The sequence below is a fragment of the Chenopodium album genome, chromosome 20 (genome assembly GCF_948465745.1).
Source record: "Chenopodium album chromosome 20, dcCheAlbu1.1, whole genome shotgun sequence".
Lineage (NCBI taxonomy): Eukaryota > Viridiplantae > Streptophyta > Magnoliopsida > Caryophyllales > Amaranthaceae > Chenopodium > Chenopodium album.
The window spans coordinates 27,746,631-27,766,920 of NC_137853.1; the positions used below are offsets into that span (position 1 = coordinate 27,746,631).

The 20,290-nt window shown below is 33.2% G+C and overlaps 1 protein-coding gene across 1 annotated transcript; it reads left to right on the forward strand.

Annotated features, from left to right (window-relative positions):
• Window positions 1-545: 545 nt before the first annotated feature.
• Window positions 546-20,001, forward strand: LOC145596661 (DENN domain and WD repeat-containing protein SCD1-like). Its single transcript, XM_081652879.1, has 24 exons — window positions 546-1,013; window positions 1,597-1,690; window positions 3,243-3,444; window positions 3,678-3,819; window positions 3,956-4,056; window positions 5,074-5,137; window positions 5,977-6,090; window positions 6,243-6,463; window positions 7,425-7,479; window positions 7,634-7,717; window positions 9,361-9,556; window positions 9,650-9,750; window positions 10,124-10,168; window positions 12,920-12,995; window positions 13,081-13,154; window positions 13,231-13,281; window positions 13,562-13,719; window positions 15,386-15,433; window positions 16,578-16,635; window positions 16,728-16,808; window positions 17,275-17,533; window positions 17,623-17,822; window positions 18,382-18,446; window positions 18,644-20,001. Exons 1-24 carry the CDS (start codon window positions 840-842, stop codon window positions 19,494-19,496), a joined length of 3,516 nt encoding a protein of 1,171 aa, XP_081509005.1. The 5' UTR covers window positions 546-839; the 3' UTR covers window positions 19,497-20,001.
• The last annotated feature ends 289 nt before the right edge of the window (window positions 20,002-20,290 follow it).

The window sequence follows — 20,290 nt, forward strand, 5'->3', positions numbered from 1 at the left end:
TTGGTTTTCCATCTATCTTAAAGTAGAGAAAAACTCTAGTTTAGTTTATGTTTGTTTAAGATTCCAGTCAATGTGTTGTAAAATATGAGTGTTGTAATCTTCCTAAATTAAATAAAAGTTTCCATCGAGAAGGGAACATTATCTCCTTAAACCTTATACTTCGTATATCAAATGAGTAATTTTTCTGTTTAGAAGTTCCATCATAGACACAATAAAAATTGATTGGTTAAACACTACGGTCTAAAGTAGGAATTGAATTAGATATCTGCTGTGACTGATCTATGGAAGATAAGATTGGGGTTAGCTAACTTGATAAAGCCGAAAGCTCATTGTTGACTATTTTAGGTATTAGTCAAAACTCTTTGATTTTTACCCTATTCACCACCCCTCCTTTGACCGTATTAAAATTGTTGATCGTTAACATTTTACATTAACAAGCGTGATAAAAGAAAATGTCAAGTAAAAAAGAACGAAATAACTAACCTCCATTAGGAATCCCTTGTCAATTTGACGTCTTCTGTTTCTGTAGTATTTCTTCAGAAAACATACCGCGCAGTGCAAACGAACTAACCCAGATTCAAATAAAATATTCGCAAAACATACTGCACGACTGAGTCATTATCATTCCACCAAATCAAAAACAACTTCAATCCTCCATTAAACAAACAAAGAAAATTCAACTCACTCATTCAACTTTAATCAAACACCATGTTCAAAAATTCCATTTCCAGATACATTTGGTGGGATTCTAAACAACCCCATCAATTTTTTTTCTCCAGAAAAATTATCATCAATTTTTTCATCTCTCTTTTCGTGGGGTTGAAGAGAGGGAAGAAATTATGGCTCCCCTTTTTGAGTATTTTGTAGTTTGTGGAATTGGCCCAGAAATTCGTACTTTAGATGGAAGTAATGGTTATTTTGGCATGAATTATGTGTATGAACCTTCTCTTATTGATCAGTACCCTCGTTTTGATCACTCTCTTTATCCTCCTTTACCTCCTGAGCTTCCTATGGTCAGTTGACTCACTTTATTTTTACATTTTTTTTTTTGGGGTTTTTGATTGGTATTGTTAATGTGATTTGAGAATTTGATGGGTTTTGTTTTATTTTTTTAAAGGAAATTTGATGGGGTTTTGTTGTTGCATGAATTGGTAATTTATTTATTTTTTTGCTGAATTTTCATGAATTTGATGGAATGTTGATTGATTGGAGTATTGGGATTATTGCATAAAGATGGAGTGGATACATTTACAAGCTAGAATTGTAGAAAAGGGATTATATTGAAGTGATTGATTGATTGGTGAAGTATTATTTGATTTGCTCTGATTTCCTTTTGTTTATAAATAAGTTCCAAAATTTCTGTGACTCAAACGTAGTGTTATGGTCTGATGTTGAAACTAGGAGATACTTTAGTTTGATATGGACGTAATGTTAGTGTTTCGTGACAAATGATGTGAGGTTTTCTGTAGTTATAGGTGGTAATGAACTTATAATCAGCAGCCAATTCTCGAATGCTGTATACTATGATCGTACTCTATACAAACGAGAATAATGAGATAATGGAAATTGATTCTTCTTTTGGTGTTACAATTGCAGTGTGTTATGCCGGCAGGGGTTGAGTTCTATAAGTCAGGCTTGGATGCTAATGATCCCCCTAGTTATCCTCGGAGCTATCCCATTGTTTTGACTGGTAAAGTTTGACAGATTTTATTGTTGTTTTGATGTGCTTTATTTCGAATTTATCTGAATTTCCCTAGAGCCCTATATTGGTTTTGTTGGGGGGGGGGGGGGGAGGGAAGGAAGTGTAGGCTACACATTTTGCTTCAACATTTGGAAGACAATTGAAAAAAAAAAAGCAAAGAAAAGAGGAGATGCATCATGTCCACAATACTTTGCGGAGTTCATTTTATTAAATATATGTAGAAAAAAAATACCATAAAAAACTCTAAATAAGGGTTTGAGACTTTGAGTTTCATAAAATGCTGCTAGGAATAAAAACATTATCTCTTTTGATTACTTCTCAACAGTTGGTAACCACTTATGTTTCTTGATCTGGCCATTGTGTATGGTCAAAAGGTGAAGGATTGTATTTCAGATTTGGCACAAGACATTCCCATATTACTATATCCGGTGTGCTGCTCTTGAAATCTGATACTCATTTTCTTTTGAATTTATTTGTTTGACGGTAAGGTAATGATGGAGAAATGAATGGAAAGTTCCCTTAAGATTTAAGAGAATGAGGAGAGGTTATCATTTCCAGGAAATGTGAAAGTGCTTAATAAAATATCTGTCTCACACTTCCCTCATAGATTAAAGACAATATTTACAGTGAAGCTTTAGGTTATTCTTGTCAGGGTGCAAAAGCCTTTAAATTGGTTCATATATATTTTGATCTTTTCCTGTCTTATTGTAGTACAAAATATAGTAGTAAATAATAATGGAAAACAAATGAAAATTACACGAGTGTAATCAGCCAAAGCGAGAAAGTTTGGAAATGCACATTTTAGCCTATCTATCTTAGTAGTAAAGCTTTCCTATGTATATTGTTTCCCCTTACCCAATCATGCAACTTTTGACCATCAACTAGTGTTTCAATTATACATTTAATTTCCCGTCAATAAAAAATTATACATCTAATTCATGACTCAATATTCTCTTAATTAAATTTTATTTTTAATATCATCGTTTTTGCATTTTGTTTTCAAAAGAGAACATGGAATATGATATAGCTTAGTGGTTCCTTCAAAAAAAAAAAAATGATATAGCTTAGTGGTAAGGCATCTAGTGTTAGAACTTGAGGTTGCATGCTCAAATTTTCGTATATACCACATTTACAATCTTTCTAATGTTGACGCGTAGACTTTCTTTGGAACACCTTTTAATTTAGTAGAGATATCTTCAATTTTTTCGATGACACTATAAAAGATCACAATTTGAAAATGTTTTGGGATAGACAACCGGTGAAATTGTGGTGTCGGTATGTATGTTGACGATTCCTTTCATATGTGTAATTGGATAAGGGGTTTGTTCTCAATGTAATTTCTTAGCTGCCTCTTCATAGACTACTTGATGTATGTTGTTATTGTAGTTAGTGTATTGAACTTGTAATTTTCCTAAAGGACTTGCCTTTTTATTTATTTATTTATCGATTTTATTTTATTTTATTTTAATTTTATTTTAATTTTTTTTTTGTAACTTTGTGCTTTAGATTCCTCATTAATTCTTGTTTGCATCTTTTTCAGCGGGTGATGGGTCCAAAATTTATGTTAGCTGTATTGCTTTCCGGGATCCTGTTGATGAGGACATTGGTGAAGCATGTGGTATACCACTGAACTCATTTGCTGGAAAGTGTATTTCTCTGGTTTCACGAATACCCTGTTTTTGTGTACTTCGTGATGCACTCGAGGAGATATTTGCTCTTTGCTTTTCTACTAGAGGAAGTTGGTGAGTGGGCTGTGAGGGTAAACTTTGATTGATGCTATAACATCATCTATTTCTAGTTGAATTGTATGGGATAGGCATTTTTTCTTTTTTATAATGTGGAACAGATGAACAACCTCATCCACATATTACTTTCAGATCTGACAAGTAACTTTTGGAGCTTATGAAAAACTTAAATTCTTTTGTATACATCTCGTTTTGTCAACTTTGACTTGAGATGATCATTTATATTTCAGCAAGCCACTTTGGGAGGTTATAGCGGCTACAGTCTCCAAAGTTCCTCTGCCCACACCAGGAATTGATAGAGTCTTGTTTGCAATTAATAACTGCTTGTTCTCTGTCGAGGCTCCTCCAGAACACGGGCTTCCCCCTGTCGATGTATGAATTTATAGAACTTTATTCCTCTCTTATAGACTATATGCATGACCTATCTTTTTCTGTAGCTTATTTATTAACAAATATTCAGAAGTTGCAAGTTTACTATCTTTGACAAATGTCTGCTCAATTCATGCAGGTCTCCTTTAAGTCATTGATAGAATCCTTGGATGTTCATAACATAATTATACTTTTTACAGCAGTATTGCTGGAAAGAAGGATCTTGCTTCGATCAGATAAGTACGTGATTTGCTACAAAAATTGAAAGTTATATCCTCCCTCATTATAATAAGGTTAACAAAAATAAGAAGATAAGTTTTGTAACAAAAATAAAGATATGTGCTGACAAGTTTGCGATAATCAACAATAATGACCAATGAAGAACAAGCAAGCAACGAAACAAAGAAGATTTTACCGTGGGAATCCGAGTGCCAGGAGTAAATCCACCAATCCGCTGTAAAACCTTGATGATGATGATGATGATGATGAATACAAGCTCTCAAGTACATCTTGAAAGTTCAGAACTCTTAAATCTCTCTCTTAAACCTTAAGATTATGAGCAACTACAAGACTCTATTTTTCTCTCTTTAATTTTTCATCATATTGTCCTAATAATGATTTAATATGAGTATATGCTAGCGTGCTAGGCATAAGAAACAATCTTACAGTCACAAATAAGTCACGCAGCTAAAATCGCAAGACCGCAGAAAATAGGGGGTGAAAGTTCACGCGAACCCCACCTGAGCCCAACTTGGGTTTGGGTGAGCTTCTAGGGCTTGGATTGTATGATTCCATTTGACTTGTGAGTTGTGACACTGCAATTTGATCCTTTAAGGTACATGCAAGTAATTATCATTCTCGGTTACTACATAGGGATAAAATGTTTATAGCACCGATTCATTGTAATAAGAGATTTAGATTGAAAAGAATAATAGAGAAGTGATACTTGTGATGGAATGGAAAGGGGCACGACTGAGGACTGACCTTAAACAATTTGAAGGACTAAGATTCTTTAAAATCTAAGGAGCATGTGCCATAAGTTATGTTTAGTCACAGTGTCAAGTATCAACATTAGCCATCTAGCTGTTGTAATTGAACTAGCCAAAAGAGGTTGAGTTGTAGATGGGGCAAAGGCCTATATAGATATTAAAAAGTGAATAAAACAAGACGAAGAATTAGACAATTTGTGGGAGGTATATTTATTTCTTATCCTAATTTGACATATCCATCATATTTTCTTTTTGTCTTTTGTAATAGGTACACGCTCCTGACGCTTGTGTCTGAGTCTATTTGTCATCTAATCTATCCATTTCAGTGGCAGGTATGTTTTACAATGCTTTGGTCATTATTTGATATTCACCTTTAAAGGAGTTGATATGTAACCTTGCCTGTGTTTTATTGGTGCCATTCTAGCATTTCTTGTCGATAAGATAACAACACAACTCTCTCTCTTTGACCATCAAAAGTTAAATAAATTGGTTGTACTGTTGTTTAAGAAATGTCACTTGCTCTTAAACATTTGAGAGATAAAAATTGCTGTTGATTATAGTGAATACATTCCTCATCATTGTTGACAAGTAGATGGTAAGCTGGTCACAAAGAAAAAATGGAAACTTAAGCTTATCAACAGTTTATTTTCATAGACAAATACTAATTTATCATTGTTATTTATTTATTATCTTTTTTTACATACTTCATTTTAATTATATGTATCACAAATACCTGCTACATTCTGTTAGAACTTAGAAGAACTGGGCTGATGTTGATGTTGGTATATGCTGTTTTCTTAAAAATTATGTCAGACGTTTCAACAGAACTCACCCATTTTTCATTTTATAATGACTGAATTATGGGTTTTGACTGTAAGGTGGATCTGTCAATACTCCCATTTGCGAGGCTCCATGGCCTCATGGGTCCTGGAAAAAGAGTTGCTATTCCTTAACTTGTTTAACTTCTTTCTCAGCGACTGTTCTTTTATAAAGGAACTTTTTTTTTTTTTTATATAAAGTCTTCTACTTTTCTTAGTGCTAGTTGAATGGGATTTGTGTTTTTTTGTTGTTGAGAAGTGAGTACTCAAACCATAAAGCCTTTAATTATGCTAAGTGTAATCTTTCTAATATAAAATATCATAATCACTGATTTCTAGTTTCTTTTTTTTAGAATGTCTACATTCCGTTACTCTTCTCAAAAGGAGTGGATTACGTTGATGCTCCAACTCCATATATCATCGGCCTTCATTCAAATGTTGATACATCTGGACTTTCAATGGATGGTGTAAGTTGTTATTATCGAATGCAGTTCCTTTTCTCTATTACAATTACCTCAATGCCTCTGCTTTTCTTGACTTATTAGTGACTTTAAACAGTTCAGTACTAAATATTTCTTTTCTGAGGAAAATTTAAAGCAGATTTCAGTTTCTTGTATAGGTTGTTACTGTCGATATTGATCATAACTGTATCTCCACGTCAGAGGAGATACCTCCTATACCCGAACCAGAGTTAAGCTTGTTGCATGCTGATATAAAAAAGCTATTGTATCCAGATATGATGTGTATAGACGAGGTAAATACTGGCTTTGGAGAACTATATATGAGAAGCCCTAAAGTTGGTGCCAAACCTTGGGGAAAGGACCATGACCTTCAACTAAGGTGATATTACCATTCCTAATAAGTTGCTTATTAAGTAAGATGAATCTAGAAAACTTTCTTTGGTAGTGTTGATTTGTTGAACTCTCGAGTTTCTTCTGTAATTTTGTTTTATCTTACCATTATCAAATTAAAGCTTCTCAACCCTGGAAACAAGGTCCTTTCAATACTATAATTTCATGATTAAGAAGCTTTAATATGATAATAGTAAGATATCATACTGTAAATTTGCAACTTGATTTACAGATGTTAATATTTATCACATATAATCTGAGTTTGAAGCATCAGTTCTGCAATTGTCTGCTTGTTTTTGTCTCATTTCTCAAACATTCCCACTTGACTGTGTCTCTAAAGAAAAGAGTTTTAGTGTGGATATGTCTTATATACTGTATGTGAACTGTTCCTGATGCTTCATTATTATCTGTTTCTGACCGTTCTCAATGGTAGAAACCTTGAAGTAATCCAATGATAGTTTCATTCAACTTATCGCTCTACTGCTGTTACCATAGCTGTCTGATTGGATATTGTTGACTCTGGATTCCATCTTGAATTTGAGCTGTAAGTGAAACTAGGAAAGCCAACAGAAGCATCATGTGCGGTGATGCCTAACACTTTTTTTTTTTCCACCTCCACCAAAGTATCATATTATCATTTGATATTTAACATCTTGAATATTATTCTATTTATTTCTTTGTAACTGGTTATATATATAGAGAAAAAGTAGAATATGTCACATAGTGAATAGAGTATGTAAGAAATGCAGTGGATCAAGGCAAGGGTTGTATTATTGTGGTGCTCTTTAGATCTGATTGTTGCACAGTTCATTTGACAATCCTTTTCTAGTTGTATTGTACTATTGTTAGTAATTTGGATATTCCCGACTTATTTGAATGTTTTATATGTGTTTGATAAGACATCAAGCTAATACGTGCCTCGGCTCTTTATTTTATATTGGCTTATGCAGGCTTATATTCCTGAAGTTCTTTGCTAGGATTTTATCGGGATACCGCAATTTCATTGTATGTTTTGTACTTCCAACCATGTTGTCTATCTTTCTCTTTCTACACAGTTCTACTGCTTAATATGTCTCATGAGTGTCTGAATCTAGAATGTTATGAGTAGTTCTCAGGACCACTGTTTTAAACTGCAGAGATTGCTCTTGTTCTGTCTCAGGTAAATAGCACGGAATGTACCTTTGATGCTCAAGCATTTACAATGCATTGGTGTCGTTCGAATAATCAAGAGCCAGATCCTATGGTTTGTTGTTTTGCTTTGGAAGTCCCTTGTCCTTTATTTATTTGGCTATTACAAATCTTTAATTAAAGTTGTTTATTAAAGTCCGCCTTTTATTTTTTCCTTTTCTATAGAGTTATTCCACTGTCAAACATTCCATCTTTGTCATTTGGTTCTTCTGATTGCAGATATATACTTGTATATCTTTTGTGGCATTATTTTCTCCATCATGGGGGTAGTTCAATACTTGTGTAAGTTGCAGTATTATTAATACCATCTTGTACATACTGTAAAATGGTACAAAATGCATAAGTGCCTGTAATGTGTTATTTCATTACATCTTCCTGGACTATGAGAAATTGAAGCTTAAGGACAGATTTAAACTTGTGCTTTGATGCCTGTATAGATATATTATACCTTACAATTTTATCTATTAAAGGCAGACGTAACTACATAAGTTTGTTAGAATATATAAGCACTTGTTCGTACTTGGTGACTGAGGCTAGCAGGGGGCAGGTTGACCATAAAATCAGCTCTTCAGAGTTATTTATTTATTTATTTATTTTTTTGGTAAGCCGTGCTTCATCTACTGATATACCTAAGCACCCATCTATAAGGGTAACTCACAGCAAGCAACCATGGTAACGGGTGTTTTATAGAGGTAGAAATAGCTATAGAGAGGTAAAGTGGATCTAAGAAATGTAATAAATAGGGTAAGATGAGAATGAGGAAAGCATTTTTGAAAGTTGTGATTGTGCTTGGTAAGGAAAAAAGTCAGCCGGTCAAATGATGATTGATATTTCCCTGATTTCTTAACATCAGTATTAGCTTTTTTCCTTTATTGTGTGGATGTTGAGAGGGAGGGGGGGAGTTGTTATGGGGAGTAGGGCCAATTATTTATTTTATTCTCCACCATATTGCATAGTTTAGAATTTTAGATGAGATCAGTGTAAGATGCTGGGTTGAAGAGCATTTTTATAGCTTATGCAAGAGTTGTTTTCGCCTTGCTCTGACTATTCTACGTTTCCTTGGTCTTCCTTTGTTCAATTGGAACCTCACTTTTTCATTAAAAATAAAAATAAATATATAGTAGACTACTAATCCAGATTTCAGATGTAAGAATAGTGAGGTGAGTGATTGCTAAGGTTGAAGATGAATTTTGTTTGATAATAGCTTAAATCATTGAAAGTAAAATTAAGGGCGTGGAATAAGGAAGCTTTTTCTGCATGGACTTGACGATTTCTTGAACTTTAGATGTTAAATATGACCCATAAAAACAGTTCCCTCCCTTTTTTACTTACTTCGATGCAACAGAGTGTTTGAATAATACTTAGTTAGATTGTTAGCCAGCTAAGTTTTGATTCTCCCCCTCCCCTTTCAAATTGTTTGCTTATCACATAGTATTTTTTACTGACTCTACCTTCCCCTGTAAATTGTTTTAACGCTTCAATGTAATGTTTTGATGTTCATTAAACTATAGTAGTATGTAATACTCTACTGAATGAGGTCTGCATTGCACAACTGCACTACAATTTCTTCCTGACAATACTAAAAATTAAGACATCATAAGATTGACTAAAGGAAAATATTGTTAGTTTATTTATCTGTAGAATTCTAGAGCTGTCACAACTATGTATCCTCATATTGAAAATTGCTGTTTATGCCAGGTAGCTGAATTTCTACTCTCTCAAGGGTTTTCTAACTACATAGAAAAAGTTTTGTCTTCTGGTGAAAGCAATGACAACGTCCTTGATAAGTTGATAGGTGCAATTGGGAGAGGTGAAAGTCTTATGTCTGTCTATCCATCATCTCATTCAGACTTAATTATTATAACCATACCAGATCCTATAGACGGCGTTATAGGTACTTTATCCAATCTAATTCGTAAATGAATGACTTAGCCAGTAAACTACTGCTCATAAGTTGAAGATTTAATGTACATTTCTTATTGTGTAGGTGGTGCTAAATACACATATTCTAAATTTCCTGCTAACATTAGAGGAGAAAAGGAAGACGAAAAGAGGAAGCAGATCCTAAAAGACATAAAAGACAAAGATGTAAGATCCATGATTAAAAGGGTTTACTTGCAGAAAACGTTGCAACATTTGAGCATTTTTTTATTGGTTGCGTTTACTATAAAACCCAAAATTTATCTTTTTTACAATGTGCCTCCCTTAGTTTTCGACTTTACCTTTGATGAATAACTAAAAATACTGTTTGCCAGTTGATAAAGAAGTCATCTGTAGTTTTTTTTCTTACAACTTTGGGATTTGGTTATTTCTTATTTTTCAATTTAAATAACTTATCTAAGGCTGCACATTGTAAAGGATGCATCAAAAGTTGTTTACGCCTAAACGAATCAAGTTTTAAAGTGGTTATATTAGTTACTATATAATTGCAATAATTGGTTTTTATAAAATTTGGTCACAGGATGAGGAGAAAGGATTGATCTTGGACATAAAAGTAAAGCTGCAGGTAATTCAAAAAATTTCTTGGTCAAGCAAAACTTACCAGGGATCTGTTCGAATTTTCCCATGTAGCTTTTGTTGCATGAATATTCTCTTTGACTCATGAATCATAATATTGACAGTTTATGTGCATTTATTTCTATCTAGCTGTGATGATTATATGCGGAATTAAGCAACTTATTGCAGGGAGCAAAGTTACAGTAGTTGCTGTTGGAGATTATAAGTAAAAACTAGCTTTAAGGTTTACAAAAGACACTTTCCCTGGCCATATTGTGAAACATGACATAATTGTTTAGTAATATCTAGCCCTTAATAGTAAATAAATTGCACAATTATTGTTTAGCCAGTCTAGATCACTTATGATTACACTATACATATGATCAATTTTGATCACCCTTAATTAGGTTATATTTAAATAAATTAAAGAAGTGCATATAAATGAATGGGCAAATAATTACATCCTCAAGTCCATACTCCCTCCGTTTTTCTTATAATGCGTCACTTGGTGATGCGTGGATTTTTGGCAACCTAAAAAGGAAAGAAAACATTAGTGAGGTTCATTAGTGATAAGGAGAGGGATAGAGAAAAATGACAACCTAAAAAGGAAAGAAAACATTAGTTGCAAATAATGTGTAGCATCCATTTTTGGCAAAAGTTGCAAAAAATATGAAACAAAGGTAGTAGTAAAAGTAAGATAGGGACCATGAAAGAGAAAGTATGTGAGAGAGAGTATATATGTTTATTATTTAAGTTGGGACTATGGGAGAGAGAAAAATGATAAAATAAATCAAGTGAGGTTCAAAGTAAGAGGAAAAAATGATAAAATATAGTATAAAGTTACCTAATATAGAAGTGATGCATTTAAAAAAAAAACACCCATAAAAGGGAAGTGATGCATTAAAAAAAAAAGTTTTTTTTTTTTTTTTTTTTTTCCTAAAAGTTTTATTTTACCAAAAAAAAAATAAAACTGATAAACCTAATGGAATTTTTTAAACATGGTCTTTAGGGGTTTACGGGGTATTTTGGCCCTACAGGTCCAATTTGAGGTAAAAAAATGATTGTAAATGACTCGTTTTCCCTACTAAAAAATACCTCAATTTGCGTGAAACACGCAAAACAAGGCATTTCTGATCATTTTTTTTTGTCAATTATGATCTCAAATTGGGCCCAAAGGGCCAAAATGCCCCCAAGAATACATATTTTGCGCACGAAAATCGAACAATTTTGAAAAACAATTAGATTTAACGGTTTTCCTTGATGGTAGGTGGTAAAAAATATTTTTTAGATTTTTTTTGGTGGTAAAATAAAAGTTTTAGAAGTTTTGGTGGTAAAAAATAATTTCGTGTTTTATTTTGTGGTAAGAGTTAATATATCCTTTTAAAAAGAACGGAGGGCACAACTTTTATATGTTTGAAGTTATGGTTTGTGAAAAGAGAAATTGTTGGTTGTAAGACATCCTTTTATTTTTTCCTCTTCTTTTAAAGGTACAAATAAGGCATATGTTGTGATTGTGTGTGTGTTAATTTATGGAGCTCATAGATTATGTAATAACATCACTTTCTTTTATCTATTAAATTCTTAACTTGTATTTGAAAAACAATTCAACAGTTCCTTCAATCTTTAAATTTCATGACTTATCCTTATTCAAGGGAACTGCTGGCGTGTGTAGCGTTGTAATTGTTATGTGACTAGATTGTGTAAAACTTGAAAAAAATTCCTCTATGCCTATTCTTCTGTCTAAATCTCTTTAGTTTTTCCATAATGTTATGGTCAAATAATGAAAATGTTTCTTGTGATGTTAATGTCATTACAATCTGATCCAATGTGCAAGAGACTATATACTTCCTCCGTTTTTTAATACTTGCAACACTTTCTTAAAGTGGAAATGTCACAATACTTGCAACACACTGTAACTGGAAATTTGTTTTGGAAATTTTCCCGACACCTACCATTTAAATGACCATTTTTTAGAACAATTACCATTTAAAATCTTCTTTTATAAAAACTACCTCAAAGTTACAAAAACTTTGAGTAGCACTACCACTTTCCGGTTAAGGGAACCTAGTTTATAAAATTTCAATCAATTGTTATATACAAAACAAGAGATTTCGATAATCAAACAAACTTATAGGTCAATTATCTTTAATTTCGCATTATAGTTGATTTGATTTCTCAATTAAACCTTAAAATAAGGGTTTATGATCAAAAAATTGAAGTAAGAGCTTTACGAAATTGGGGGCTTTGGGCAATTGAAGTGTATTTCCAATTTAAGGTTAATGTAGAGCAATATTGTCATTTAATAGAGGACAATTTTATAAAGTATGCCCCCAAAATGGAGATTATTGCCGGAAACATTAAATGTGGTAGTGCTATTCAAACATTTTGTATTTTTGTGGTAGTTTTTTCCAAAAAAAAAAAAAAAAAAAAAAAAATTAAATGGTAGTTGTTCTCAAAAGTGGTCATTTAAATGGTAGTTGTTGGCAAAATTTCCATTTTTTTGGTGAAATAATTTACCCTTTTTAAAGCTCATGGCCCACTTAGTTATACTCTTAACAATCTTTCAACCCAATTTAAGTGCTTTGTATTATGTGTGACCCACTTTTTTGAATGTCGTGAAAAAGTGTGTGTTGCAAGTATATTGTGTTCCTTTATTCTGTTGTTCCCTAACCCTTGAATCATGACTCTATAGGCTAAATAATCCTGGGTTAGAAGGTTGTTGTGATTCAGGTTGTAACTATGTTGTGGTCGTGTTATACAGGGATTGTGGATTTCTCTTCTGGATCTTGGAGATGCAGATGTCATTCTTTCATCTGATGAATATGAGACAATTCTTGGTATGTTTCCTCTCAACAAGTCAACAGTATCAGGTAAGGACTTTTGAAGCCAGAACTGATTGGTTATGGTTTGCCATATTTGCAGCTTTACTTGAGACGGATGCCAAAGGAATTGTTGGTAGAACCTTGATTGAATGTATAAGAGATCACATGAGTGCTGTAAGTATTTATGCAGAATATTTTCCTGGATTATAGTTCAGATAATGTACTCATACTTTGTTTTTATGTTGTAAAGGGATGGAATGGTCAGTTGTCTGAAGAACAGTTTGTTGCTGTGAAAGAAATGGTAATGTTTTTTGTCTAATTTTTTACATACAATTGGTGAGCAAAAATTGTAGATTTCAAGTCATTGCTCATCTTTCCATCTATCCCTCATGATACTCGTGTCAAGATTGTTTGTTTGTGTATGTGTGAGAATGGTTCTTTTACATAAAATATAAGAGAGACTAGATAGTTATTGAAAATCTTGCTCAATTATGGCTTGCAACCGATTCTACCCTGTTTCTCTTTCTTTTGTATATATTTTTGCTCCAGGTGGCTATTTACTTTGTAGCTTTAAATTTCAGGTTAAAGAACTTATTACATGTGCAACCTACCAAAACGACATGCCAACTTTGAGAGAGGCGCTTGAAGTTTCAGCGGAGATGTATAGGAAGGATTTCAATAACGTTTCAGACTATGTCCAACGTCATCTCATTTCTTTATCCATCTGGGAGGATACAGGGTATGTATTTTTTCTCTAATAATTTACTAATACTGTTGATGTCAAATTAGTTTCAGGCTAGGATGGCAGATTGTATATTGTAGTCAAGTGCATAGTTGATACTTCTGTTCTTTGAACATTGTAATGTCTCATTTTATGAGATTTTCAAATTTATTACAACGTTTCCTTGTTTGCACATGATTTCCCTCTGCTATCCTCATAACATGGTGCCTTTCATTTAATATCTCTCTCACTCCTTACCACATGGTCTCCTAAATATCATGCATCCCATACATATTGCAACACAGAGATCTTTTGCCAACACTTACTCTTCGGCCATTTGATTTATCTATCTTAATGTCCTCATTAATCTGTCTAGACACGAACACTTCAAATTTAATTTGGTTCCAGTTAATTTTAAGCTTTAATTACATCAGTCATCTATGTGTTTATTTTTTATTTTTATTGTTTCTTTTATTCTTTTTTTATCGTCATTTATTATTATTACTATTATTATTTTTTAGTTATTGTGTGTAAACTAGGTTCCAATACACACTAACATAAGCAACATGTACAACGATTGGTAAATTAATCTGATAAACATGTACTTAGGGAGAATCAAGTTTTGAGCTGTCTTGGAGAAAAGATAATCTTTTGTAGCTTTATTATGATTGAATTATTTTAAATAAATACTCCCTCCATCCCAGACTTGTTCGGACAATTTTCTTTTTTGTCTGCCCCTTTATATTGAAAACTTAATTTGGACAATTATTTTATTGCATCTCTCTATCCACTATTCTATATCTACTTTTTCAATAAATAACACCCCACTGTCTCCAATTGCATTCACTTTCCTAATAAATAACAATTGATAATGTCTCAACTTATCACCTATACTCTTTGCCCAAATAAGTGTTCCAACTATTTTAAATGGAGGAAGTAATAGTTTAAGTAGGAAGCTGAGAAAACAGGAAATTTTTTAAGGAATTTGTTGCATTAAGAAACGTTCAATTGAAAAATTTCTGAGATTTATTTAAAATCAGGAGAATTTTGAACACAGATTGGATTCATCATTTTGGTAGAATTTCTGACAGTAATCTTGTAAGAGTGGCAGCTTCTTGTGTCATATCATTTTTTTCTCTATTTTTTTTCCAAAGTTGGGAGAAAGACTTGTATGGTTGGCATATGCATTTCTGTATTTATCTGAGTGTATCCTAATCATACATGTAGGCATGTAACTGGAAGCTGCAATGTTATAAATGTTGGTTTAAGTTTAAACAGTTAAAATTTGACACTTTCTCCTATTACAGAGAGCTTAAGAAAGATGATGAGACCCTAATTTTTATTAAAGGGTTTATTTATTTATCCTGGTAGTCCCCAATACCCTATCTTTTTTCAAATTCTTAGATTTGTGCTTATTAGATAGATAGACTGATATATGAGGGACACCTAAATTATCTAATTATGGTGTTTTCCTTTGATCACGAGGTTATTTGAAATAAATATGTCAAACCAAGGGAGATTTCACCTCAATTAGTGCCTCCTAAACAGATCTAAATTTTAATCTATAGTTATCTTACACTTTTCCTGATGAGATGTTATATGGAAGATGGGTCATTCCTGATAATCATTTTGATGTACTCATGCCTCCTCATCCTTTTAGCGTAATTGTGTGATCGTTTTGCAGGTTTTGGGAAGCATTCTTTGAAAGTCTGATGGAGCAATCTTTAAGCAAGTAAATTCTCCATCTTTTCATGATCTTTTTGTGATTGTTTTCTATGGAAGTAGACCTTCCTTTGATCTCTTCATCATCTCTAGTAAATAATTTTATTTTATCATTTGCTTACGGTTGCAGCTATTATGTTGAGTTCAAGCAAACTGAATTTGTAGCTGCCCTTTTTGCTCTTTACAGTAATAAACTAACATTTCAGAATCCAAAACTGAATCTGCTACATTTTTTGACAACTTATAATCCATCAACATTTCAAAATAACTTATATGCTCCAACATTTCTCTCTGGAATTCTTTCATGGTATTAACCTGCCTGATAATGTGGCATTACAACAAAAATAATCATTTAGTGAGGCCTTCAAGAGTGAAATATAGCTGGAAATGTCAAATAGGTTCATTTCGGTTGGATAATTTTAATTTTATGTTGGGTTTGAATTTGGGTCAACTCCACTTAGTTGTTTTTAGTTAGTTCTTTGGGATTCTGGCAGCCAAAAGTTTGCTTAAGACCATGGTAATTGGTTATAGATCTCGAATTATGGATTATAGTCAAGCCGATATTGTTGTTATTCTTATACAAATTTATACTTTAGATTTTGTAATTTACAAATATGTTAGCCATTAAATATAATAATAATAATAAAAAATACTTCGATATGTTGAATCAAAAGAAATATATATTTAGACCTTCTTTCAAAAAAAAAAAAAGAAAAGAAAAATATATTTAGATCTATATATTAATTTGTATTTATATCCAACTTGCATGTGAAAAAAAAAATTAACAATCACAATTTTTATTATATTCTTATTTGTTTAAATTCATATGAGACCAAAATCAGATTAAAAAATAAGTTTAGATAAATTAGATCAGAAAAAATAAATTCAAGTCAAAGCAGATTAGATTAAAATTATTTCAACCACCGCCCTGCACCGCTGCACGAGAGACGTGTACTCAATTGGTTGTAGTCTTGAAAACATGAAATAGATATTTCTTTAACTTTTTATAACTCCTAAAGAGAATACTGATGGCATGGATCTCCAATTAGATGAAGCTGATGCCATGTGACCGATATAGAGAATGAAATATTCATTTTCCTTCTGGTTTATATCCTGCCTTTAAGTTAACTAATTCCACAATGTTTATGGTTCAGGTCTTCCAGTAATGAGAGCCTCATTATGTCACAACTGATCTTGATAGCATCACATATGGTACTTACTGAACATTTTGTTTTCACTTGGTAATGCGAACTGTATTATTAACTGACCAGATATGTAATTTTTTGTTGACATTCAATTGGAAGGGTGGCTTGGGTATGGCTGATACAGATGCGTGGCCAATTATACAAATTATAGCGCAGAAAAATGTCGGTTATGACCATTATGTGAGTGCTTTCAGTTTCTGTATTGTCTTCTCACTCCATAGCCATTAAATTCCATTTGCATGTATTAGCCAGTCATCTGTTCATTCCTAGGAACGGTAAAATAACACTTCAAGTAGCATTGGGAAAAGTGCTATGATCATCTAGTATTCTGATTGTTTGGAAGGAGTATATATCCATTATTATTATGCAGTCGTTTTGACAAGACTACCTCCATAAAATCTCACTATTCTACTTTTAAAAAGAAACTTTGATCCCTTTGTTTGCCTATTCATTCATCAAAGTATCAAACCCATCATTATCATTTTCTTCCAGTGTATTCCTTGATTTTAAGTTTTAACCATAAGTTCCAGATATTTGTTTTTTCTGTAGGTTTTTCCTATCAAGCATTTTTCAGAAGCTTATGCATATTCTTGAGTTATAATCAATTAATCATCCGATATTAGCTAAATGTTTTGAATGGTTTCAGATACAACTTAGAGGGTACCTTTCATATATTCATCAACTACAAATGGTTTACTGGGGGATATCGGATTTAAAGGCTCAATCATTGTCTTCTTCGGGTTTGCAATCCCCTCATTTTCGAGATGCTACAGTAGATAATCAACCTTCCAAGGCATCTACTATCGCAAAAAATTGGGTCAGGAGCATGTTTGGGAGGGAATCAGTGCTAAAAGTAAACTCTTTCAGCCATGCTCGTGGCTGGACATTTGAAACTGAAACAGCAGGTATTGCCACACTCATTCCTCAACTGTTGTTTATTACTGTGTTTATTAATCAAGACATTAATGTTTTAGTGACAATCATAATATGCCAGCTGTAACTGAGATTGGTACACCCCGCAAACAAAATTTACCAAACTCGGGACTAAGGAGAAGTCAAACAAATGTGCGAGTACTTAAAGGCCATCATAAAGCGATTACTGCTTTACATTGTGTCACAAGAAGAGAGGTTTGGGATCTGACTGGTGATCGTGAAGATACAGGCTTCTTTATAAGTGGAAGTACTGACTGCTCAGTAAGTTAATTAATTGTTACATTTTGTTTTGGAAAAACTCCCTTTTAAGACTGATATTCTCTTATGGTTCTTGTTAAGTAACATTCATATTAGAGCCAATCTTTAGGTTTGTTCCAGATATGGTACTGAGATAATTTACTATTTACTACAAGTTGCCATTTTGGGACATGCATCAACTCCCAATATTTTTTTGTATTTCTTTATATTTAGTGACTGTATTTACAAGACTTTCTCCTCCACATCATCCTCCGAAGATGGAGATTGGAGAGAGGAAAACAATAATATATGTGCCTTGTGCCAATAAAATTGACAAAAGCATTTTCTGGCATTTATTGATTTTTGAGTTAATCTTCAAATCCATATTACTTAAATAATAGAATGATATTCAATTACTACAAACAGAAAATTTTATGGAGAAAATTAATCACAAGGTTAAAAATGATAATCATATGAAGGTAATAAAACTGATCAAAATTAATCCAAATTCCATAAAGTACATAGTGAATAATTAACTTTTGAGTTACATTGCTCATCTTTCACAATCTTCTTCAATGTCCAGGTTAAGATATGGGATCCTAGTTGTCATGGTTCTGAACTTCGCGCAACGTTGAGAGGTCATACAGGGTAATCAGCTGACGTCTTTATCTATCGTTTGTTTTCTTTATGCTAGTTGCTTCACTGTGTGAAAAGGAATTATTTTTCCTTGAACATCTTATTTCCTCCAAAGGTTGTGTTCCTTTGTAGTTATACTTGTGTTCCTTGGTCATGGCCAAATTTGTTGTCTATATTTCTTTCTGTTTAACAGCATGCTCCCTTTGCAGTGCTGTCCGTGCAATAAGTTCCGATCGAGAAAAGGTGGTATCAGGGTCTGATGATCTGTCTATTGTGATCTGGGATAAACATGAGTTTATCCCCCTTGAAGAGCTTAAGGGTCATGAGGCACAGATTAGTAGTGTGCGCATGCTCTCAGGAGATCGTGTCCTTAGTTCTGCCCATGACGGAACTGTCAAAATGTGGGATGCCAGAAATGGTAGTTGCATAGCTACAGTTGCCCGTTGCACAAGTTCTGTTCTTTGCATGGAATATGATGACGCTACTGGTATCTTGGCTGCTGCTGGTAGAGATAATGCTGTGCACATATGGGACATCCGTGCTGGTAAGCAAGTCCACAAACTATCTGGCCACTTGAAATGGATCCGTTGCATCAGGATGGTGGGAGACACTGTGATTACTGGAAGTGATGACTGGACTGCTAGAATTTGGTCAATTTCAAGAGGTTCTTGCGATGCAATTTTGGCAAGTCATGGGGGGCCAGTTCGGTGCGTTGAGTATTCAGCTTTGGACGGAGGGATTATAACAGGATCTGATGATGGCTCAGTTAGATTCTGGGAAAATTCTGCTTACAACATCGAATGTACTAAAAATATAAATCTTCATAGTTCTATATTGTCTATTAATGCTCAAGAGCAATGGTTGGGGATTGGGGCTGCAGATAATTCTATGCTGCTATATCATCAGTCTCAGGATAGATCAGGTGGGTGGCAGCTGTACAGGACTCCACATTTTTCAGCTTCCGTGGTTAGATGTGTAGCTTCAGACCTTGACCAGAAGACAATCTGCAGTGGAGGTCGTGATGGTCGACTCAAGCTATGGGATGCTACCATCAATATCTAACAGTACAGTAGTACACTGATTTTGAATTTTGCTAGTTCGGCTACATTAACGGTTTTGGTGAAAGTAAAAATCAGTTTTCAGAGGAAAACTAACGGATTGCAAGAAAGGTTTTTATGGTTGGTGACTAACACTCCCTCCCTAAAACCTATGCATGAAGAACATGATGATCTTGTAACTCTTACAAAGGATTGTACGCTTTGTTTTCGGGTATGGGAGTTAGTGAGTTACATTAACGTCCCATCATTTGGTATTGTTGAAAATCTATGCAGTGTTAGTTGCGCAGAGCCAAAGTGAATACTATGCAAACTATCCTTTCATCCTCTTGTGAAGAACTGGTTTTGGTTGTCCGTACTACACGACCTGCTGTTAAGTATTAGAATTGAAGATTTGCTTATTACACACTTGTATATTTGAGACATGATAAAATTATGTAATTAATCATATTCAAAACGTAATTTATTGTATATGATCAATTGTAATTTCTACCTTAATGATCTTTAAAATGGCTAACACTATGTTCAATTTTAATTGGTTTTTTTTTTTTTTTTTTTTTTTTTTTTTTTTTTTTTTCAAAACGTAATTTATTGTATATGATCAATTGTAATTTCTACCTTAATGATCTTTAAAATGGCTAAAACTATGTTCAATTTTAATTGGTTTTTTTTTTTTTTTTGGTGAAATAGAGGGGCAAGCCCCGAGCAAACATGACAAAAAGAAAAACAGAACAAAAAATAAACCAAAAAAAAAAGCAAACAGATATAAAAAACATAATAACAGAAACTAAGCCAAGCTAG

Coding starts and splice junctions, on each gene's coding strand:
- LOC145596661 (XM_081652879.1), top strand. CDS start 840: ATGGCTCCCCTTTTTGAGTATTTTGTAGTTTGTGGAATTGGCCCAGAA. Junction 6,464..7,424: donor GACCATGACCTTCAACTAAG/GTGATATTACCA, acceptor TGGCTTATGCAG/GCTTATATTCCTGAAGTTCT. Junction 7,718..9,360: donor ATCAAGAGCCAGATCCTATG/GTTTGTTGTTTT, acceptor TGTTTATGCCAG/GTAGCTGAATTTCTACTCTC.